At 45.6% G+C, this 24,993-nt stretch overlaps 1 protein-coding gene across 6 annotated transcripts in view; it reads right to left on the bottom strand.

Annotated features, from left to right (window-relative positions):
* FHAD1 (forkhead associated phosphopeptide binding domain 1) overlaps positions 1-20,441 on the bottom strand; it is a 150,152-nt gene extending 129,711 nt beyond the window's left edge. For 5 of the 6 annotated variants that reach the window (XR_011073460.1, XM_068538940.1, XM_068538935.1 and 2 more), the window contains exons 1-2: positions 18,401-18,537; positions 14,350-14,456 (exon numbers count right to left, since the gene is read on the bottom strand). Coding sequence is in view for 5 of the 6 variants with exons in the window: in XM_068538940.1 (XP_068395041.1) it covers positions 14,350-14,442 (93 nt within the window). In the remaining variant the exon portion in view is untranslated. Of the gene's footprint in view, positions 1-14,349; positions 14,457-18,400; positions 18,538-20,415 lie in introns of those variants that run through there. The other variant, XM_068538936.1, reaches the window with a different exon arrangement.
* Positions 20,442-24,993: the final 4,552 nt, after the last annotated feature.

Genomic DNA, 24,993 nt, shown 5'->3' with positions numbered 1-24,993 from the left:
GGCTTCACTACTTTCAGTTCCTCAAAAACTGTCAAGCCATTATTAAGAAATCAAAGCAAGCAGGAAGTTTTAAATGACTCCACAAAATTGGGTGAGCCTCTACCACATGTTAGGCCAGGAGAGAGCTTCCTAGTTCTGCCCTATAATATCACTCGCTCCCTTTACTTGGAAAATTGCTAAATGCTACTACTGGACAGACGCCCTGCTGCTAATACGGACTGACTGTATAAGCTCCATCCTACTGAGCTGTCCAACTATGCGATGAACTGTTATTTGTTTATTATTATTATTATTATTATTATCCTCATCATCATCTAACATAATTTTGAGGGCTTCCTGTGAACTGGGCCCTGCTGAAGCATTTTGTGTGCATTCTTTCATTTAATCTGCATGACAGCCCTAAACAGGGGTTCTATTATTATCTCCATCTTAGAGATGAAGAAGCTGAGACTCAAAAGGTGAAGTGAGAGGACAGCATTACCTTGATACCAGACCCAGACAAAGACACTACAAGAAAACTACGGACCAATATCTCTTATGAACACTGATATGACAATCCTCAACAAAATATGAGGAAACTGAATTCAACAGCACATTAAAAGGATCATACACTATGACCAAGTGGGATTTATTCTTGGAATGCAGACTTGATGGTTCAACATATGAAAATCAATCCATGTAATACATCACATTAACAGAAAGAAGGAAAAAAATGATCATCTCAATTGATGTACAAAAAGCATTTGACAAAATGCAACACTCTTTCATGATAAAAGCACTCAACAAACAGGGAATAGAAGGAAATTACCTCAACATAATAAAGGTCAAATATGAAAAGCCCACAGGTAGCATCATACTCAAAAGGTGAAAGACTGAAAGCTTTTCCTCTAAGATCAAGAATAAGATAAGGATACCTGCTTTTGCCACTTCTATTCAACAAAGTACTGGAAGTCCTAGCCAGAGCAATTAGGAAAGAAAAAGAAATAAAGGCATCCAGATTGGAAAGGAAGAAGTAAAATCATCTCTGTTCACAGACAACGTGATCTTACATTTACAAAATCCTAAAGAGTCCATGAAAAACCACAACCCTCTTAGAACTAATAAACAAAGTTCAGTAGCAAAGCCGTAGGATACAAAATCAACACACAAATATCAGTTGTGTTTCTATATGCTCACAATGAACAATCTGAAAAGGAAGTTAAGAAAATAATTTCATTTACAATAGCATCAAAAAGAATAACGTATTTTGGGATAAATTTAACCAAGGTGGTAAAAGATGTGTACACTGAAAACTACAAAGTGCTGCTGAAAGAAATTAAAGACACAAATAAATGGAAAGACACCCTGTATTCATGGGTTAGAAGACTTAATATTGTTAAGATGTCATTACTACCCAGAAGGATCTACAGATTCAATGCAATCCCTATCAAAGTCCCAATAGCAGTTTTTGCAGAAATAGAAAAATCCACCCTAAAATTCATATGGAATCTCAGTGGACCCCAAATAGCCAAAATAATCTTGAAAAAGAAAAGCAAAGCTGGAGGTCTCACACTTCCTGACTTCAAAACTTACTGCATACAAAGGTACAGTAATCAAAACAGTGTGATACTGACATAAGGCCAGGCACATAGACCGATAGAATAGAATAGAGAGCACAGAAATAAAACTTTGCATATATGGTCAAATGATTTTTGACAAGGGTGCCAAGATTATTCAATGGGGAAAGAACAGTATTTTCAACAAATGATGCTGGGAAAAACTGCAAAAGAGTTAAGTTGAACTCTTACCTTACACCATATACAAAAATTAACTCAAAGTGGATCAAAGACTTAAATGTAGTCTAAAACTATAAAACTTAGAGGAAAACGCAGGCGGAAAGCTTTATGACATTGGATTTGGCAATGCTTTTTCGGATATGATACCAAAAGCATAGGCAACAAAAGTAAAAATAGATAAATTCAACTATATCAAAACTTAAAACTTCTGTGAATCAAAGGACACAATAAACAGGGTGAAAGGCCATCTAGAGAATGGGAGAAAATAGTTGCAAATCACAAATCTGAAAAAGGGTTAATATGAAGAATATATAGAGAACTATAACTCAACAACAACAACAGAAAACCCCCCAAATAACCTGATCAAACATGGGCAAAAAACTGGAATAGACATTTCTCCAAAGAAGATATACAAATGTCCAACGAGCATACAAAAAGATGCTGAACATTACTAGTCATTAGGGAAATGCAAATCAAAACCACAGTGAGATACCACCTCATACCCATTAGGATGGCTACTATCAAAAACAAACAAACAGCAACAGAAAATAACAAGTGTTGGCAAGGATGTAGAGAAAGTGGAACACTTATGCACTGCTGAGAATGTAAAATGGTGCAGCTGATATGAAAAACAGTATAGCGGCTTCTCAAAAAATTTAGAATAAAATTATCATAAGATCCAGCAAGTCCACTTCCGGGTATATACCCCAAAGAATTGAAAGCAGGAACTTAAAGAGATATTTGTACACTCATGTTTATAGTAGCATTATTCACAATTGCCAAAAGGTGGAAGCCACCCAAGTGCCCACTGACTGATGATTGGATAAGCAAAATGTGGTCCATCCATACAGTGGAATATTATTCAGTGTAGGAGGAAGGAAATTCTGACGCATGCTACAACATGGATGAACCGTGAGGACATTATGTGAAATAAGTGTCACAAAAAGGCAAATTTTGTATGATTGCACTTATGTGAGGTACATAGAGTAGTCAAGCTCATAGAAACAAAATAGAATGGGGGTTGCCAGGGGCTGGGGAAGGCGGAAACGGGGAGTTGTTGTTTAATGGGTACAGTTTCAGTTTTGCAAGATGAAAAATTCTGAGACTGGTTGCACAACAACGTGAATAACTTACAACTACTGATCTGTACACTTAAAAGTGGTTAAGACGGTAAAATTTATATGTATTTTACCACGATTTAAAAAATGGCTAAGATGAAGTGACTCAGTCAACATCAAGATGCTGGCACAGGGCAATGTCAGGGTTTGAACCCAAGTCTAATTCCTAAACCTGTACCTTTGATTTGTACCCTGTGATTTTCAGAGTAGAGAGTGATTTAATAATGAGAGAGGAGACAGGCAGAACCTAATATAGAAAACAAGTGCATTTTTTAAAGGCTCCCGCATTTTAAATATCTTGAAAAAGTATATAGTGAGTCCATAAAATATTGAGATGTTTAAACATCTATTAACAATGACCATCTGCTCTGATGACTCCTGTGCTTTGAGGAAGCCTCCTCCGGAAGCTGACTGAGTTATGACGTTGCCCTGAGGTTCGCTGACGTTGTCGCTGAGGTTCAGCGTGTCCCCGGAACCGTCCTCTGGAGCTAGGTTTCAACCTTGCATCACCTGGAACTGGGAAGCCCCATCTCAGACCATAACCTCCCGATCCCGGCCTTCCTTATCCTCTCTCTCGTCCTCTCCTTGAGTCACATAGCCTTTGCTCCCCCTCCCCTCCCTGTGGGTAATGCCCTACACTCACCCAGCCCGGGCCCTGCTCAAGCTCACCAACTCCTTCAAGTCCATCCCGGCCCCCAAACCCTCCTGCCACCCTCACACTTCTGTCCTGAGGCTGGCCCAGCGCCCTTTGGGCCCCCCAGCCCGCAGGTCCCTGGTCTCAGGCTTTTCATTCTACTTTGATAACAGCCTCCTAGGTGTCCACCTCCCGCACCCGCCGGGCCTTCTCCATCTGCTTCTCTCGATGCTCCGCCATCCCCTTCCACTGCGCCCCCTGCCCAGCAGGCCCACCTGCGCAGCTGCATCCATGGGCTGATGGGCTCCTTGCCTCTGGTTTCCGGTTGGGTTTGGCCAATAGGGGGTTAGAGATCAGAGCAGGGAGGAGAGAGGTTGGGGTACTTACTCCCCTGGCTTCCTTTCTGTGGGACCACACAGCTTCCCTCAGAGGACTCTACCCAGCCCTCGGGGTCTCCGGGTCCCAGGAAATGCCCCTGCCCCTCACCCCTCAGCTCTGGGGGTGGGAACAGTCCTCACTCATGCTAGCTCTGGGCCGTGCACTATCCTTTGTGGTTTCTCTGAGCCCTGCCCACTCCCTATGGAGTCCCTTCATGAAACTCCCCTCCATCACTCCACACCCCTGTGAATGTGCCTTCAGCTCCCTGCCAGGACCTGGACTTCCCAGGCATGGAGAAGCTCTTGGATGGGACCTTCAAGGCTTCTCTTAGCTGCCAAGGGCCTCAGGGTGGTCCTGCCTTCATCCCAGCCTGGTCTGGTCCCTCTCCTCAGCGATCTCCTCTTTTGCATCCTCATCTTGACAGTGTAACTTCCGTCTAACCTGTGAACGTGCTTACCATCCCCCCGGCCTAGAAACACCTCCCCTTCCCCCTTCCTTTCCTTTATTGTCAAATGGCTTCAAGAGCGTTCCTTTCCTTTCCCGATGGGTTCTCAACCCACTGCCATTGCCCTCGGGGGCCTCCTCGGGCTCTCAGCCTCCCTGTGACATTTGACACAGTTGTCAGAGAGAGGCACGTGGCCTGATGGTTCAGGGGTTGGGGAAGCAGGACAATGTGGTGGTTATTAGACTGGCTTTCGAGGCGGGTGGCCTGGGCTCGAGTCCAGCTCTCCTACTTCCTAGCAGGGTGACCTTGGGCAAGTGATACCTCAGTTTCCTCATCTGTAAGGTAACAAAAGGACAGTCTTATAAGTTACTGGTGACGTATAAATGATATAATACATAAAAAAGCACTTAGAAGAGAACATATGGCAAATGCGAAATGGTCTCTATTATGAGCAAGAGGATGGGCTCTGGAGTTAGAAAGCCTTGAGTTCAAGTCCCACCTCTGCTATCTTCCAGCTGTGCAGCCTGGGGCATGGTTCTTTGCTTCTGTTTGGTTGCTCCCTGAGCAGCAAAAATGAGTTTGATAAGCTGGGCTTTGTAGGATTGACAAAAGGTACTGCTTGGTGAAATGTTCAAAGGAGTGGCATAACATTTTTGAAATTAACTCGTGTGTGTGTGTGTGTGTGTGTGTGTGTGTGTGTGTGTTTTATCTATTTCTTTTAACCTTTTGGTTCTTGGCTATCCCATCCCCCAGGCCCATCCCCCCACTGCCTCAGGAAAGGGATGTAGTGCAGAAGTAATAAAAAAATGGGGTTTTCAACAAAAGAATAAGGATATGAGGAAATGGCCAGGCGCTGGTGAGACGATGAGTCTGGGCGTGGAAGGAAAGAGGAAGTTTCTCTGCTTCCCCATCAGCTGGATCCTTCCTCCCCGGTCTCCCCGGGAGAGCCCTGCGGACCGGCAAGGCCTCAGGAGAGGCTGGTCCTGAAATCAGACTGCCCGAGGGTGGTTCCCAGTGCCCCAGCCTCCCTCTGTGACCTCAGGCAGGATACTCAGCCTATCTGTGCCTCACCGCCCTCATCTGTGAAGTGGGGCAAACAACACTAACCTCCTAAGGATGAAATGAGTTAATACACTCGAAAGTGCCTAGAACAGTGCCTGGCACAAAGCAAGCTGTCTCTGTTATTAATACCCCCAGCCTGGCAACAGCTCTCTGGCTCCCTCACCTCTCTGACTGCTTCCAGGTCTCCACGCCGGGCTCCTCTCCCCTCAGATGTCCATTTCCTCCTCCCTCTGTCCGTGGGCTGGGGCCGCTGTACCACCCCCTCGATCCACGGACGTGTATTTCCAACCCCTGGTTCATCTCCAGGCCCCAAACTGCCTGGCTGCTCCCTGGATATTGAGGCGCTCACTCAGCCAATCCTGCTTCCTCCCCTCTTGGTAATGGTATTATCACCTTCCAGCTCATCCAGCCATCTTTCTCCACGGCCTGTGGCATTGATCCTACTGATTCTTCCAGAAAGCTCTCAAACCAGTCCCACAGCAATGGTCCAGTCAGGCGGTAGTATTAATGTGGTGGGCAGAACGGTCTCCCAAAAATGCCCATGCCCTGACCCCCAGAACCTGGGTATATGCTCCATTAGGTGGCAAAAGGGACTGTGCAGATGTCAAGGTTACTAACCAGTGCTCTTAAAAGAGGGAGACCGGGGGCTTCCCTGGTGGCGCAGTGGTTGAGAATCCGCCTGCCAATGCAGGGGACACGGGTTCGAGCCCTGCTCCGGGAACATCCCACATGCCGCGGAGCAGCTAAGCCCGTGAGCCACAACTGCCGAGCCTGCGCTCCAGAGCCCACGAGCCACAACTACTGAGCCCGCACGCCTGGAGCCCGTGCTCCGCAACAAGAGAAGCCACTGCAATGAGAAGCCCGTGCACCGCAACAAAGATTAGCCCCTGCTTGCCACAACTAGAGGAAGCCTGTGCTCAGCAACGAAGACCAAACACAGCCAAAAAAAAAAAAAAAAAAAAAAAAAAAAATTAAAAAAAAAGAGGGAGACTATCCTGGGTTATCCAGGTGGGACTAATCGAATCCCACCAGCCCTTATAAGCAGAGAACTTACTCCGGCTGGATTGGAGAGATGAGTGGTGGTTCTGGCTGGGCCCCCACTTAACAGCCCCAATGCTCCTCTTCCTGGGAAAGCACCAGGTCAACGTCTCCTCTTTACCCAAATCGCCCCCTAGTTGGCGCCACCTCAGTCTGTTGCATGAATGAGGATCACGAGACCTTTCATCTCACATTTCACTGACAACCCCCATTCTGGATTCCACAGGGTGGAATTTCCCTAGCTTAGTCAATAATCTTGTTATCTCAGTTAACTTACTGAGAATTTCCAATTTAGATAGTAGATGTTCCCAAAGCTAAATTTACACTCGAAAAGTGAAGCTTCTTTTTTTAGAAGCTTGAGTCAGCTCAGTCTGAAACTCAGCCCCACCTCCCCCGACTAGCTGTGTGATCTGGGCCAGTTCCTTAACCTTTCTGAGTCCCATTTCCATGTCTTCAAATGAGGATAATAACGATAATAGTAGTTCTCACCTGCACAGGATTTGTTTTGAGGATATAATTCTATAAATATACACAGAACATAATTCTATAAATATATACAGAACATACATAGATGATGTATAAAGCCATGTGAAATACAGTAAGTAGTCCATAAATGTATGCTGTAGCTGTTTGTATTACGTATGCTGTTCAAAAGATTATGATCTTTCTTTCATCTCATCCATCGGAATAGCTACTATAAAAAAAAAAAAAGGAAATAAGTGTTGGTGAGGACGCAGGGAAAGGGGAACCCTTGTGCACTGTTGTGAGAATGTAAATTGGTGCAGCCACTATGGAAGACAGCATGGCGGTTCCTCAAACAATTAAAAATAAAATTGTCATATGATCCAGCAAGTCTGCTTTTGGGTATACATCCCAAAGAACTGAAAGCAGGGGCTTGAAGAGATATTTATACACCCACGTTCATAGCGTTGTTTGCAACAGCCAAAAGGTGGAAACAACCCAAGTGTCCATCGGTAGATGAATGAATAAACAAAATGTGGTGAATCCACACAATGGAATATTATTCAGCCTTAAAAAGGAAGGAAATTTGGACACATACTACAGCATGGATGAACCTTAAGGACATTATACTCGGTGAAAGAAGCCAGTCACAAAAACACAAATACTGTTATGATTCTACTTACATGAGATACCCAGAGTAGTCAAGGTCATAGAGACAGAAAGCAGAACGGTGGTTGCCGGGGCTGGGATGGGGGGGCATGGGGAGTTGTTGTTTCATGGGTGCAGTTTCAGTTCTGCAAGATTCAAAGAGTTCTGGAGATGGATGGGAGTGACGGTTGCACAACAATGTGAATATATTTAATGCCACTGAACTGTACACTTAATAAAAGTGGTTAAGATGGTAAATTTTATGTTATGCATATCTTACCACAATAAAAAAATGAGAAAAATGAGATCACGATCTAGCCCTTTCCTCTGAACTTTTTCCTCTTGGAAGCCCTCCATCTGCCGGTGAGAAACTAGGCCCATCAATTGCTGTGGTGGGAACTGACCAATGAAATCAGCCTCCAGTTCCCAAACAGGGGACACAAAATTCCCTGAGGACTGGCAAGACCAAATAGGTGAACCCCCAGAGCGAGGAGCACTTGGGGAGGAGCCAGGGGTGAGGTGGGGGTGAGGGAGGGGGTGGGACGGGAGCACGACCCAGGCTGAGGACAAGCGGGATGCAGATAGGGAGCCAGCAAGTGCACCCTCCCAGGCCTGTTTCATTCCGTGGATTTCCCCACAGAGAGTCCTCCTGTCACCTTATGTCTCAAAATGTAGGTGTTCACTTAGAATAAGAGAAATGTGAGTTAAGATGACACAGGTACCATACTTCACCCCGTAGATCAGTGAAGATCCAATGGGTGGACAACACCCTAGGCTGGGGAGGGAGTGGGAGATGGGCGTCCACTGCTGGCAGGACACCACATCCGGGAACCTCTGGTGGGCAATTTGGCCATGCCCATCAGAGTTACAGCTGTATGTGTCCTTTGACAGAGCAGACATACCTGCGTGTCCCTGAAATGATGCAAATACTAGGACAATCCCAGCAGCCTTGTTTAATAATAATAAACAAGATTATTATGTAGGCTCTGGTTCTTTTCTGAGAGGCAGCCCAGAACTGGCAGCAGCCAGGAAAGGCGACGAGAGTCACCTGGCTGTGTGGGATCCGGTGTGTGTGTGTGAGATCAGTCTGGCTTCACGACCCTCAGATCCCACACGAGAAGGGCTGACACAGGCTGGAGAGATGGCTCCACCCATGAGAAAGGAGCCGGCTGGCAGGACACTGACCACCGAGGGTGGAGGTGCGGACACCAGCATTTCATCTCCCTGTCATGTCTGTTTCTTTTTCTCCTCCATCTCCACCCTCCCAGCTGCAGCCCTGTGCTGACTTGGGCTGTCCTAGAGCTCAGTCTTCTAGGGATCCTGGAACCTCCCCAGGGTGGGACTGGGGGAGTCCCTGGGGAGGGGGTAGGGTCAGTCAGCCCTTCATTGTTTAAACTTTGCTTCTCTTTTCCTCAAAACAAAGTTTATTGAAATAATACACACACACACACACACACACACACACACACACACACACAAGCAGGAGCTCCCAGAACATCAGAAGGGAAGATGCACTGCTGATCAAGAAGGGAGAGGGAGGGAGCACTGATGGTGGGGTTCTCAAAGTGTGGTCCTGGAACCAACTCCAGGGGACTCCACTCCCCCCACCTGAACCTGGGGAGCATATAAATGTGAAGATTCCTGGGTCTTACCCCAAACCCACTGGGTCAGAATGTCTAGGAGCTCATGTTTAACAACCACTCTTAAACATATGGAAAATCCAACAACCACTGGCTTGGTGTTTCTTCATTCTGGAAGAATTGAGCCCCTTTCTCAGCAGAGTTTAAATAACAGCCATATCCAACTCTAAAAATTACAGTTTACAAGGCACATCAAATCATATAAATTATAACTCGCAAGGTTTAGCTGTGAAATGAGCAAGGCTGAGGCATTTGAGCTGTGTAAAATGGGAGAGGGGAGATTGTGAATAGAGCTCCTGATGGCTCATCTGCACACAGCAGCCGGGATGTTCACTGGCAGGTCTCCCCCTTGTTTACAATCCTTCAAGCCTTCTTCCCATTGCTTTTCAGATAAAGATCAAAACCCTTATGGTGACATGAAGGAGGCCTACTTGTCACTTAGCCCTCCTCCTTCCCACTCTGACTTCTGGACACCCTGGTTTTCTCTCAGTCCCTTGGGCTCACAATACGCTCTTCCACCCCAGGGCCTTTGCACATGCCGTTCCCTTCTCCTTTTGTCTAGTTAAGTCCTCCTTGTCCTCCATATTCCTCTCCTTTACAGCCCCAATGTTGGAATGGAATTAGTCACACCTTTGTGGGATCATTTGACTTATTTCTCTCTCTCCTGGCAGCTTCCTGACTGCAGGGACCATGTCCAGTTCTGCCATCGTTGTACCCCTAGACTTGGCTCAGTGCTGAGGCTCTGGGTAAATACTGTGCAATGAATGAGTGATAACAACAGTTATCACTGTTGACTATAAACAGTTCTAACTCGCCTGGCTATAAACAGTTTTCCTATTGCCTTGAGGGAACCAAACTCCTTACAGGATATAGAAAAAAAGTCTGGACGGTAAAACCCTGCAAATATCAATATTGATTTTTCCCTGAGCCAAATGATTACAAGTGACTTTTATTTCCTTCCTTATATTTTCCTTTCTCCCAATTTTTAAAAAGAAGAAGCATGTAACTACCTTCCATTATCGGAAAGAGTAAATGATGTCAAAATACTATGATACCAACAGTCAAAACAACATGTCAGCCTATTCTTTAGGATTGATCCAGGTACATAAAACAAACAATCTTTTTTATTTGCTAGATGTAACCTCTGGGTAATTGCAAGGATGACTTTTTATTAATATATATCCCTGAATTTTATTTAGTGGAATGACTTCTAGTGGCCTCAATAACATAAACTATAAATTGACTGCTGAATTATTCCTTGGGATGGCTCATAGCTGATCAGGGGTGATTCTTCTGATCAGAAAGGCCCAATGAAGTCAGCAGAGGGGCAATTTTTACCTTGTCTTATTTTATAAAACTGGAAAATGTTGACATGTCTGTAGGTTTCAATTCTTCAAAATGGACCCATGTCCCCACACCCCTCTTCAGAGCAAATCTCCTCTCCCAAACCCATTTAAGCTTTGGGAAGATGATTTGTCTAAGAGAAGACAGAAGCGCCCATCAAAAGTCTATCCCCCAAACGCTTGGCAATTCATGTATCACCTGTCCTCCAGGGAGCCAAAATGAGCTCGCGCTTCTGGAAATGCAACTGATTCCTTCATAACTCAGTGTGACTGTAGCTGGCGGCAGTGACGTATTTCTTAAGCTAAGTCTGAGGAGCAGTAAGCAGTCAATTATTTTTATACAGTGAATGCAACTCAATTTCTGTCTAGTTAATAACTGTCCTCATTGGTTCCCTTTTCCAAATGGCTTATTAATGTCAGTGGATCCTCATCTCAACCCTGTGCCCCTCTGAGGATTCTTCTCAGTCTCTGTTTTATGAGACCATAATAATGATCATTGTGCCATTTACTGAGCACCACATGCCAGGCTCTTTATGTGCATTTCTCACTTAATCCTCAGAATAACCCTGTGAGGTAAGAGGTTTACAGACAGGGAAATGAGCTCAGAGTGATTAAGTAATTTGGTTGAAGTCACTCAGCCATAAAGTAGCCTAATGAGATTCAAACCCAGGTCTGTCTATCTCCAAAGCCTGTGCTTTTAAAAATTACTACAGTTTTCTAAAGCATAGTCAGGTTCAAAACAGAGATCTCTGTCTCTACTTTAGCCAGACAGGAAATAAAACTACCCCAAATCTATGCCTTGTTAGGATAAAGAAGAAACTACAGTTCTTCTTCTTCTTTGTCCTCCCACTTTGCACACTGCACAGATCTTCTGTGTCCTTGAAGGGAGACCACATCATGGAGGAGAATCTCATGGGGAGGTTCATGGAGTTATCTTTAAATCTGTTGAGTTTACAATAAACATTCTCAGAAAACTAGGAATAAAGGGGGAAATTTCTCACTTCGTAAGAACATGTATGAAAACCCTACAGCTAACCTTGTACTTAACGGTGAAAGACTGACTGCTTTCCCCTAAGGTCAGGAACAAGCGAATATAAAGATTTATACACTGCTCTTGTTCAACAGAGTCCTGGAAGTCTTAACCAGGGAAATAAAGCAAGGAAAAAAAAATTAAAGGCATTCAGATCTCCTTTTCTGAAAGGAGAAATAAAACTGTTCTTATTTGCAGATGACATGATTGCTTATGTATAAAATCCCAAGAAATCTACAAAAGCCCTTATATAAGAAAGTTCAGTTAAGGTTGCAAAATACCAAGAAGCATACAAAAATCAACTGTATTTCTATATACTGTCAATGAACATGTGGACACCAAAATTAAAAATACAATACCATTTACAATCAGTCAAAAAAAAAAAGAGAGAAATACTTAAGTGTAAATCTAACAAAACATGTACAGGACTTGTACGCTGAAAACTACACAACACTCATGAGAGACACTGAATAAATGGAGAAATATACCATGCTCATGAATTGGAAGACAATGTAGGAGTATATCAATTCGCACATTGATATATAGGATTAAACACAATTCCAACCAAAATTACAGCATGATATTTTGTATGTATAGACAGGCTTACGCTAAAATGTAAATGGAAAGGCAAAGAAACTAGAATAGGTTAAAAATTTTTTTTAAAGAAGAGAAAAGTAGGAGGAATCACTCTATCTGATTTAAGACTTATATAGCGACAGTAATCAAGGCTGTGTCATAATGGTAGAGGGATTGACACATAGATCCATGAAACATAATAGGGAACTAAGAAATAGCCCCCATAGAAAGTATGGCCAGATTATTTTTGACAAACTTGCAAAAGCAATTCAATGGAGAAAGGATAGTCTTTTCAACAAATGGTTCGGGAACAACTAAATATCCACATGCAATAAAAGTGAACTTTGAACTAAATCTCACATCATAAACAACAGTGAACCCAAAATGGTTCATAGATGTAAACATAAAACTATAAAACACTTAGAAGAAAACATAAGAGAAAATCCTCAGGGTCAGGGACTTGGTGGCATGTTCTTAGACATGACACTAAAAGCATGATCTATAAAAGAAAAAAATAACTACCTGGACTTCATCAAAAGTTAAAACTTTTGCTCTGTGAAATATTCTGCTAAGAGAATGAAAAGACAAGCTATGGATGGGAGAAAATATTTGCAAACCATCTATCTGACAAGGGACTCATATCTAAAATACATAAAGAATTCTCAAAACTCAATGGTAAAAAACCAAACAATTCGATTAGAAATGCTTAAAAGACATGAAGAGATATTTCACCGAAGAGGATATGCAGAAGGCAAATAAGTACATGAAAAGACATTTAACATCACTATCAATTTGGGAAATGCAAGTTAAGATGAGATACCACTACACACTTACTAAAACAGCTAAAATGAAAAACAGTGTTTATGCTAATTGCTGGTGAAGATGTGTCTCATACATTGCTGGTGGGAATGAAAAATGGTACAGCCACGCTGGATAAGCCTGGCAGTTTCTTTACAAACCGAATATATATTAACATATATGTTAATCCATGCAATCATACTCCTGAGCATTTATCGCAGAGAAGTAAAAACTTATGTTCACACAAAAACCTGTACACAAATGTTTATAGTAGATTTATTTGTAAGAGCCCCAAATGGAATCAAAATGTCCTTCAAAAAGTGAATGGTTAAACATAGGTGATACGTCCATACCGTGGACTATTACTCAGCAATAAAAGAACAAGCTAATAACCTAAATGGATGTCAAGGGCATTACACTGAGTAAAAAAAAAAAATCAATCGCAAAGGTCATACATAAATGATGAAAATTATAGAGACGGAGAACAGATTAGTGGTTGTCGGGGCGTGGCGACGACGGTTGGAGGAGGAATTGTGACTATAAAAGGAGTATCACAAGGGACATCTCTGATGATGGAATACTTCTATATCTTGATGGCCACACACAAATCCACACGTGATAAAATGGCACAGAACTCCACACACGCTTCGTGCCATTCTCTCTACTATTTGTGCATCTATAATTATTTCAAAATAAAAAGTTATAAAAAATCTGTTGAGTGAAGTCTGAGAGAGGTCTGCCTTTCACAGTCATAAAGGGATTCCATTGCATTTCTCTTTCTGCTTCAATATTTTCATCCCTTTCAAAATTTTAAAAGGCTCAAAAGCCACTGTTTTTATAATTCCTTACTTACAATTTCTTCCAAATTCTTTGGCTGTCAATGAGCTGGGACTGTGGACCAAGCCACAGCTAATTCAGAGAATGAAATGAAATGAGAGAGCGCTGAGGCCACGCCCGGGGCTTACCCTGATTTCCTACTTGGAGGTGCGGGGGCGGGGGAGGGCTCCAAGGGGCCCACAGTCTCCAGAAGCCCTGGAAAGGGCGAGAGGCCATTGCTCAAGCTGGGCACTTCAGGTGGCCGTGGCTGCCAGCCGCAGAGCAGGTGAAGGTCAAGCATCAGCTCTACACCCACCTTCCAAACCGCCCCATCAGGGTGGGACACTGCAGACACAGTCAGCAAAGGACAGAGGGCCCATCACACTTTGCACCATGCTAGTTCCCACCACATGTGCCAGGGAGACCCAGCACATGCGGGGATTGGTTACTGGTGGCCCACCGAGGAAGGCTGGGACTGTTAGCCAGAGGCTGTGCTTTAGAAGAGATTGGAGTCCACAGAACAGTAAGGACTTTTGGTGGCGTGACGGGTAGGGAGGGTCGGGGACTGGGTAGGAAGAGGTCTTACCTCTAAAACAAGGTCTGAATCTTCATGCCTTCCAATCGTAGTGCTTTTATTCAGGACAAAAAAGCCTTCTGCGCTCTTTAGATAGGCTTTCATACTCTCTGCTTTCCCTATAAAAGGTTTTCAGAAAACAATTTTGTTAGAGAAATACAGTCCTCTAATTATTCAATATCATATTTAGAATGAATGGAATACACCATAATGTCCAAAGGAGAAGTCAGCAGAGGTAGGAGTGGATAGCTGGATTTAACAATGATCACAATTATAATTCCACACATTTTAAAAACTGTCCTTTTAACAGTGATATCTGGCATAGAGGAGCTTGGTTCTGATCACAAGAGGACATCCTTTATGTAACTCAGAGCACAAACAAGCAATAGCAAAAAAAAAAAAAAAAAAAAACCCCAAACAAATCTGAATTCCACTGATAACTGCTCTCTACCTCCCATTAAGCTTAGTTTGGGGTTAGTTACCTGACAGAATCAAGTACTCAGTGTTACTAACCCACCACTTACTAGCTCTGTGACTCTGGGTGAGTTACTTATTCTCTCTCTATGCCTCTGTTTCCTCATCTGTAAAATGGGGCTAATAATACTCTGTATCCTAAAGAGTTTTGTGAGGATTAAATGTGAAGCATCTAGAATGGTGTTTGCTACACTAAACACCCATTTGTCCTACTGTGATTATGACTGTTATTAATCTTGGGCTTCTGAACTTTGACTCAAGGAACCCCAACTTCTACAGAGCTTCTTAAAGTGTGGAAGGGTCAGTCATCAAGGAAATGGGCATTAGAAGATACTATCTTTTTAAGTCACGGCATTCCTTCATATATTTAGGTTGAAAAAAAAAATGATTTCCAAAGACAAAATATCAAGATTATAGCTTGGCTGTATGGTCAAGACTCTGTACATATCTTTTCCTGGCATTTTATTATGAAAATGTCAAACACACAGAAAAGTTGAAAGAAGTGGATGGTGAACTTCTATATAACCACCACCCAGATTCTACAATCGACATTTTGCTATATTTGCTTTATCACATATCTACCCATCTATCCATTTTATATTTTAATGCATTTCAAAGTAAATCCTATACATGTTTTCTAAAACATAAAAATTTCAGTGACTTCAGTAGGTTCCAAGATGTTGATGATAATTCATATGATATTTGAATTCTGATCCATCTCAATGCCATGTCAAAGAAAGTCTCTTTTCTTTTTTTTCCTTTTTTTTTTTTTTTTTGGCTGTGTTGGGTCTTCGTTGCTGCATGCGGGCTTTCTCTAGTTGTGGCAAGCGGGGGCTACTCTTCCTTGCAGTGCACAGGCTTCTCATTGCGGTGGCTTCTCCTGTCGCGGAGCATGGGCTCTAGGTGTGCAGGCTTCAGCAGTTGCAGCACGCAGGCTCAGCAGTTGTGGCACGTGGGCCCTAGGGTGCGTGGGCTTCAGTAGTTGTGGCTCGCAGGCTCTAGAGTACAGGCTCAGTAGTTGTGGCTCGCGGGCTCTAGAGTGCAGGCTCAGTAGTTGTGGCACACTGGCTCAGTTGCTCCGAGGCATGTGGGATCTTCCCGGACCAGGGCTCAAACCCGTGTCCCCTGCATTGGCAGGTGGATTCTTAACCACTGAGCCACCAGGGAAGTCCCAAAAGTCTCTTTTCAACTGAAAGGTCACTGAAGTGTGAAGTTGTTAGACTGTGGATAAAAACAAAAATCATCTAGGTGTGACTGTAGAGGATCTCCGGTCTGGCTCTGCTTTCCATCAACACCTCCATCATCATTTCATCACTGAATCCCTACTAAGTGCCAGGCACTGGGCTATCCTTTTACACACATGGCCTCTTTTCATCCTCAGAACAACCCTGCGAGGTAGGTGTCAGTATTGTCCTGCTTTACAAATGAGGAAACTGAGACTCAGAGAAGTTAAAGTCACACAATAGTAAGTGTGTGACAACTCTGGGCCTTTGCACGTAACCAGTGTACAAACCTCCGTTGTTGCTGGTGGGGCAGAGTAGGGGTGGGGGAATTGCACTGTCTGCTGACACTTGGGACAGGTAATAAAAGAAAGTCCTTGGAACCAGCATTCTACCCTCTGAAAGGAAGACGAGACCCTACCTGGGGGTAAGAGAAATAAAAATAAGCAGGATAGTTTATATTTGTAAACTTTGAGGCCTGTGGATGTCCCACAAATATTGATGCTTTCATATAATGAGAAATAAATTTTATTAAGTTCGCTGTCATGTATATAGGGGAAAAGACATTTCTTCTTCCCAAAGAACCATGCTCTGTTGCCTTCAGTTATTAATCTTCAATTGCAGAGGACCATGTTATCAAGCAACACGTTCAAGTCTAATTAATCGGAAATGTAAACTTTCAAGAAATGTCTCTTCTGCAGGAAAACCACAGGAAACGCCACTAATCTAAAACTTAAAACTTGGATCATGTGCATATTTGTCTTTTAGCTCTCACCCCAGACGTCCCCAAGGCTGGGGTCTTCTCTCTGCTCAGATGTCCCCCCTCAGGGCAACCACCTGACCATTCTGGCTAAAGGCACCCTCAGTCATGTTACTCCCCTGCTAGTTTTCCCCTGCTGTGTTTCCTTCCTTGTACTTATCATTCTCTGACATTTTCTTGTTCCTTTATTTAGTTATGTTTGCTGTTTGTTTCCCTTTCACTAAGATATATGTTCCTGGAAAACCAGAACTGTGTTGATTTTGTTAAGAAGCGATTCTTCATGGGTATTTTGTGTTTGTACCCATCTTCAGAGCAAAGGCATTGAAAGATTTTGTCCTGCACTAACTTTCCAAGGATGCTTGTATGGCAAACAGCCTGGGAGGATATAGGTAATGTTCATAATAAAGGTAACGGCTCCTTCTGGGGCAAAAGTTGGGCAGGTTTGCTAGCAGCCCCTTTCAAAGATTGCAGTTTCCTAAGTTTGGAGTTCCTTACCTGGGACACAGACCCACTGTGGGCACAGCAACCACATTGGCTGTTCTGCACCACCCTGAGGGACTTTCAGGGCAACCGGAACCAATGTGCATATGCAGCTCTGGCTGCCTGTTATGTCGGCTGTGCTGTGAGTAATGAAGTTCTTTGTTTCTGGCCCAGGAGTCTCTTGTCTTCTGCCAGTAACTATAAGCTGGGCAGGCTAACTTACTAACTTTCAAACAGGGTAAAACGTCAGACCCTCTGCAGTTCCTGCCAGTTCTGTGCATTACCCCTTCTCCAGGGTGGGGGGCGGTGGGGGGGGGGCAGCACCTGACACATAGTAGGTGCTTGGTAAACACTTGCTGAGTGAATGAAAATACAAATGACACCTCAAAGCAAGTCAGTACAGCCAGCTGGCTAGGAAGCTTTGATAGTAACTACCTTCCATTTTTCCTGTCAGTATCTATCTTTGATGACTCCTCGGAAAACCTAAATTCTATCTCTTTAGCTTTTGGATTGGACAATATTTCTCCACCTTAATTTTGCCCTGTGCATCACTTCCTTGCCTGAAAACACTGTAAAAGTAATTTGAATGTGTTTAGCTCTGTGAATTCGTTCTTACTCAGTGCCATGGAGCACCAGGCACAGTATCTGCATCCCCCCTGACCACTTTGGATGGCTCAGAATTGGGCTATAGGAGCAAACTTTCTTTTAAGGTTTACAGTGGCCTCAAAGTTCCTTAAAGAAGGAGAGTACAGGTAAGGGGCGGGTGTGTGTGTGTGTGTGTGTGTGTGTGTCTGACCATTGGGTGGGTGTTGTCCGTAAATTAGGGGAAACAGGGGTTCCTCTCTTAATCCCAGCTATACCCCCAGGACATCCAAGAGCTGGTGCCCAGGAGAGGCCTAAAGCTCCCGTGCCGGCTACCTCGGGGGGCGAGGTAGGGGCTGCACTTAGGAAGGAACGGCTGGTGTTGGGGCACCTTCTCTGGGGTGCTCCTGGCGACCCGAGCCTGGATTAGGGAGTTCGGACTCGGGTGGGGCCGGGTCCCCCGCCTACCCCAAAGCCCTTGACCTCGCAGGGCTGGCCTCCTCTGGCCCAGGTTTCCGCCCGCCGCCTCCTCGCGTGCCGCTCTCACCTGGGCAGATGAAGAAGCCCACGCCCCGTCCTTCGCCGAGAGCCCTGACCGCTCGGGAGGCGCCGGGCCCGCTCTGGGCGAGGCCGCCGGGCCGCGCTCCCACGGAGTCTCCAGCCGGCGGCCCGCAGCCCGCGCGCCGGCCCGGCCTGTGTACGCGCGTCGCCACGGCAACGCCACCCGGCCGGCCGAGCTGATGAGGGGCGTGGCGTGCGCGGCGCCAGAGGGCGAGGGGCGGTGCGCGGGGAGCACTCGGCCAATTACAGCCCGCTGCAGCGCTGCGAGCCCTCCCCGACCTGCCGCCTAGAGGTCCCCAGCCCCATTTCAAGGATGGGGAAACAGGCTCAGTGTTCACAGAAGTAGCCTAAAGTTTTACAGCGGGGAAGGAGCAGACTCAAGAATCCTTCCTACTGACCTTTGCTCTAGGCTAGGTGCGTTGAGGAGGGGGTGGTCAGGCGTGGGAGGGTAATGGAGCTGAACCACGAGACGCTTGGAATTTAGTACCCCCGTCCCACCCGAATCTCTAGTTCTCTCTGTTGCGGAGGAGAAAATAGAGTAAGCTGGAGGGACCATCACTTCTGGGGGTGGGGGTGGAGATGGGAGATGGGTGGGGTGGAAGGAACAATTTTGAAAGAATGAAAGATTCTTCCACGTGCTAGGGAAAGGGTATTTACAAGCCCACAACCTTACTGTTCCTGTCCTTCCCTGTCAAAACTCACGTTTATTCATTCATGTGTTCTTTACTTCTACAAACATCACCTGAGTCCCTACAAGTGTCAGACGGTGGCCCCAGTGTTGACCTGGATCAGATCCTTAAGAAGCCCCCCGACCCCCCACCACGGGCACGGGACTGGGGGGATGGAGCGTGTGGAGAAGACATGCAAATCCCAACTATCTCCCCTCACCCCATGTCACCTTTTTCAGATCAACCCCTTCTGCCTGGGAGCAGAACAGCCCCGCTGACTGCCTACAGAATGCCTCATTTCCCTGGCGGGAAATGACTGACAAGGTGCCCCAAGACAAACTCAAAATATTCATCTAAGAAAGATGAAAGATGGCGGACTCTACTCTAGTCAATTAGAAGAAGATATAAGAGAGAAAAATCATGGAGATCGATATGGGATGGAATATATGGTAAAGATACTCACAAATGCCTAGAGGCTCTTAGAAATGCACATTCCCTGGCACAGACCTCAGAGATTCTGATTAAGCAGGTCTGGAGCATGGTCCGGGAATGAATTTGTTGCATTCTTGCAAATTCCTTGTGCATTTGTTAAAAGCTTGGCAAAACCCCAGGATTTATTCAACCCTGCAGTTGAATCACAGAGCCCTCCCAGAACCTGTCCCTAGAAATCTCTTCCAGGCCCTCAGTCAGCCTGGAAGGTTCTGCCTGGGTTAGTTCCCTTCGACCAGAAAGACCCTAGGAAAGTATGAGGAGTGACCACAGAGGCCGGGGCCCTGAGTGGTAACTTCAGAGGAACAGAGAGGGTCAGGCTCAACTCTCCAGGCACATTTCTGCCTCAGGGCCTTTGCATTTACTGTTTCTTCTCCCTACCAGGCACTTCCCCCAGGGATCTCCTTCAGCTCCTTTAGATTTTTACTCAAATATCACCCTATTTAAAATGGTCTTGGAATTCCCTGGCGGTCCAGTGGTTAGGACTTGGTGCTTTCACTGCCCGGTTCGATCCCTGGTCGATCCTGCAAGCCCCGTGATGCCACCAAAAAAAACAAAAAACCCCCAAAAAACATGAATAACGAAACAAAATAAACACCTCACTCTATTGCTCGTCCCTTCATCTTACCACTCCTCTAACATGCTATTTATTTAGTTTCCTTATCTTATTTGTTCTCAGTCTCCCCACTCCCAACTCCCCCCTGCCCCCCAACTTAAGCTCCATGAGGGCAGGGATTTTTTTTCTCTTTTGTTCACTGCTGTATCACCAGTACCTAGAACAGTGCCTGAATGAATGAATGAACAGGGGCAGCCCTTGCCACCCGCCCACAGCCTTGCCTCCTACCTCTTGAGCTGCTGAGCTGAACTGTCCTTACCCCAGGACCTAGGCTTCTGTAGCTATGGCCCTCCCCGGCCCCACCCCCATCTCCCTGCTTGTCTTCAGTGTCATCAACATGAGCACAGAACCCTGCTCACTGCCAGCCAGACCCTACGGAGCCGGAGCAGCCCATGGCCCCCTGATAGGCTTGGGAGAGCATATGTTGTCATCAGTCCATCTCTCAATGAGGAAATACTAAACGGAGAACAAAGCTGACATTCAGGCTCACTGGAGCAGAAATTGCCAAATCTTGATTGGATCCCGCCGCTCCCCACAGGATGCCACAGTCATCTCAAAGGGTGTGTGAAAGTCTTAAAACCCAGTTCCATGTCATCCACTTAAATTTCAAAAACAGAAAATAAAATACCCCCAAAACTCATGGCTTTATAATAGCATGTCCTGGACTGAGTGAGAGTTGTACTTTGCAGTGATGGGGTGTTAAAAATACTGCGCCTGGGGAACTGCCTGGCGGTCCAGTGGTGAGGACTTGGTGCTTTCACTGCCGTGGCCCGGGTTCAATCCCTGGTGGGGGAATTAAGATCCTGCAAGCCACACGGCATGGCCAAAAAAAAAAAAAAAAAAAAAAAGAGGTTTCTAGATTATATGGGCTCCTTGGTGATGCCTGTAATCAACCAATCTTATCGAGCTCTGGGTGGCTACCAAGGCTGTACTGTATCTCCATCAGCATCAGAATGCTGGTGTCTGAAAGGCCTGGGTTCAGGTCCCAGCTTCGTCATTCCCAGCTGTCCTCATAATGCTGGAGCGAGTGATGTTAACTCAGGGCTTTCCACCTGCGGGGCACTGTCTCAGTCCTTCCCGTGAATCATCTCATTTAATCCTCACCATAACCTGGGGCAGTAGGTGTGTGTGAAACACCTGGAACGGCGAGCTCTGCAGAGAAGCACTCAAAAATGTCGTGATGGGCATTATTTCCATCAAATCACTCCCCCCTGAAGAGGAAAATGAGGCTCAAGAGACATGGAGGTATGTGCCCAAGGTGGCACAGCCAGAAAAGGATTTGAATCTAGATGACTGTGACAGGAAGGTATTTTCCCCGGGGACTACAGGTGACAGGTGTCACAACCACGAGACACCCATGCTCACCACCTGCTTTCCCCCAGCCCTGAACAATCTGGGCTTCCGGCTGTCCTGAAGTTTCGGCAGTGCCTGCAGCAAGAGGAGAAGGGGGCTGAGGCCAGGAGGGGGTAGCTGGGGCTTGCCACGGACCTCTCCTTCCACCCACTGGGCTTCTTTCCTGAAGGAGCTCTGCCCCATAAAATCTCGTTCGGCCGCAGTTACCTTCCCTGGGCTGTCCTTGACTGGGAGAGCCCATCCACTGTGCCCCCTCCCCAGACCTGCCTGTTGCCCCCTGCATTCCAACAAGAAATGAATGCTGGCCTCCCTCCCGGAAGAGGTAGGGAGCTTGCCTAGCCTTTAAGGGGTAAGAGACAGCCAGGGAAAGAGCTGGAACAGGAGAAAGGGAGAGTAAAAGAGAGAGAGAGTGCTTGAAGAGCAGGAAGTAGCTAAGCCGTTGAGTAGGGTGACAGATGGGAGAGCAAAGGGCCACTAGAGGATCCACAGTCCATTAATAACCTGACCCTATGGGCTAAGGAAATGCAGGTTTTTATACACACACACACACACACACACACTCACAAAAATAAATTCAAACCACAAAATAACAGCTGGTAACTGAGGCCTTCTGCAGCTGTGCTCACCCCCTTCCCCTGTCAGAAAATGAGAAGACACCCAGTTTTTTTCTCAGATAGAGACAAGGCTGGTTGGGACATTCATCTCTTGCAAATCAAAGCTTTGCCAGGGAGGTCAGTCTGTATGTTCTGTTTGAAAACTGCAGATGAAGGGTGCTGATGCCACCTCTGATGGGCCTGGTTTTGTTTGTTTGTTTGTTTTATTCTGTCTGTACCTCACTTCTCTCACCTGTAAAATGGAGGTAATAACAGCATTGACTGTAAAGATCAAATGGGTGAATATGTGTGAAGTACTAAACTGTGCCCGATACCACAGACTCCTTCTGTGAATGTTCGCATTGCTGTCTGTTTTTGTTTGTTTGTTTTTGTTGTCTTCTTGATGATATGGGAGGACAGCACCATCTCAACCCGATCACAAACAACCTGGGGAGAACTTTGATTTGCATCGTCTCAGTCCCAACCCAGAGCAAACTTGACCTCTGAACACTCCCATATCATCTTGCTTGTTGCCCAGGGACCTTTCTGGGTGTGGGTGTCAGAGGCAGGCTGAGCTCCTCCCCTGATCACTGCTAGAGGGATTCTGAGAATCCAGCTGGTCTCTGTGGGATGGTACCTGCAGGACAACTCCATAAATTCGACTTCCAGGCATCCAAGCAAATCAACCTCCACTACTATGTTTTTTGAGATTAACAATGAACCATTATGAATGAGGTTAACCAAACTAGCTAATATTTATTGAGGCTTGTTAGGTACCAGCCGCTATGCCATGCACTGTTTTATCTAATTCTTAGCCCAACCCATTTTACAGAAGCGGGCTCAGAAAAGTCAAGTAACTTGCCCAGTTACAAATCTTGTAAGTGATAGGTCCAAGATTCGAACCCTAGCTGTTTGACTCCAGCATACTGTCTTTTGTATAAACTCTTTTTTTCAAAACATAATATACATCTCGAAAAGAGCACAAATGTTAAGTGTACGCTTGAAGAATTTTCACAAAGTGTACGCACCCACCCTAACCAGAACCCAGATCAAGAAGCAGAACACCACCCGCCCCCGCCCCTCCGAGAAGTCTCCCTGTTCTCCCTTCTGGTTACCACCCCCTTCCGCTAGTCTGACTCCCAATCGTAGATTAGTTCTGCTTGTTTTTGAACTTCATGTAAATGAAGATTCCATTTGCTGCCTGGTTTCTTTCACTCAACTATGTGAGATTCGACCACGTTGTCTGATGTAGCTGTGGTTCATTCATTCTCACTGCTGCATTGCATTACACTCTGTTATCTATTCCTGCAGAACAAATTATGGCAAACTTAACGGCTCCAAAAAACACACACTTATGTCCCAGTTTCTGTGGGTCAGGAATCCTGGCACTGCTTAGCTGGGTTCTCTGCTCAGGGTCTCTCCCAGGCTGCAGTCAGGGAGGTGGCCAGGGCTGGGGTCTCATCTGAGGCTCAGTTGGGGAAGGATCCACTTTCCAGTTCATGTGGTGGCTGGCAGGATACAGTTCCCTGAGGGTTGTTAGTTAGTCTGAGGGCCTCACCTCCTTGCTGGCTGTTAGCCAGAGATCCTGCACTGTTTCTTGCCATGTGGGCCTCTCCGTAAGGTGGCTTGCTTCATCAAAGCCAGTGAGAGTCCAAAGAGAGAGTCTCCAGGCAAGATGGAAGTTACAATCTTCTGTAACATAATCACAGAAATGACATCCCCATTGCCTTTGCGGCATCTACTGATTAGAAATAAGGTACAGTCCTGCCTACTCTCAAGGGGAGGGGACACAGACGTGTGAACACCAGGGATAATTGGGGGCCGTTGTGTATGCCTTTTGGTATGCACATGTGCACATATCTCTTGGGTATATATCTAGGAGTAGAATTTCTGGGTCACACATACGTCCGGCTTTACGAGATTCTGCCAAACATTTTTCCAAAGCGCAGGTACCCTCTACACTCCCTCAGCAGGCTATGAGCTTCCCAGCTAGAGCACACGCTTTAAATACACTCCTCCCCTCTCTCCTTACAGAAGGGGTGTTTGAGCTGGGGCTCCTTGGGAAGACAGGTCCTAATTCTGGTCCCATGTCAGAATCACTGAACTCCCGGGCCGCTTCGCCAGACATTCTGATCATCTGAGGGCTCAAGTACAAACTGGAAGGTCCACTCCATGAGGCGAGGATACCTGTATCCTTGGTGCCCGGAGCAGTACCTGGCAGGTAGCTGGCACTCAATAAATGTTTTTTTGATTAAGTGAATGAGTTTAGGAACTCTTGTTCAAGAGATGGGCCCCAGGGCGGGTATAAGCTGCTTAAACGGGAAGGAAACTTTATTGTGTCTGAGGCTGTGTGCATTTTTCTGGGAAGAGGGCCCAGAGCCTCAACCAGATATGTCCCCAACAAAAGTTAAGGGCCGCTGTGATTGGATACTGTCCGGCTTAGGTATTTTATCACATGAAGAAAGCATTGGTCCCGGGGTAGGAGGCATGGGAACTGTGGACAAGGTCCCATGGTCCTTAGAAGTAAAAAGCGAGACAGTGCTTGCCTGGGGTGGCTCAGAAACTGACACCTTACTTGTTTTGACCTTTGACCCATGGTAGCTCTTTTGGTACATCTAGCAACTGCCTGGTCTCCTGGGACCCTCCCTGTGTCTGTCTGTTGAATAGAAAATTCCAGAAGGCCTCGGTGCCCTGAGTTTCCATCAGTGGCAAGCCAACATGAGCCCTAGCTTTTGAAAAACCCCTTTCAATCAATAGAAAGCCTCCCAGTTTATCTGGTTTGAGATGACCTCATCCTTTGTCACCTTCTCTCTTGTTTTCTGGAGGTTTCTCAGTGTCTTGCTGCTGTCTGCATTCTTTT

Source organism: Eschrichtius robustus, chromosome 3, assembly GCF_028021215.1.
Source record: "Eschrichtius robustus isolate mEscRob2 chromosome 3, mEscRob2.pri, whole genome shotgun sequence".
Classification (NCBI taxonomy): domain Eukaryota; kingdom Metazoa; phylum Chordata; class Mammalia; order Artiodactyla; family Eschrichtiidae; genus Eschrichtius; species Eschrichtius robustus.
The sequence above is the reverse complement of the archived record's forward strand: the minus strand, read 5'-3'. Positions and strand labels throughout refer to the sequence as shown.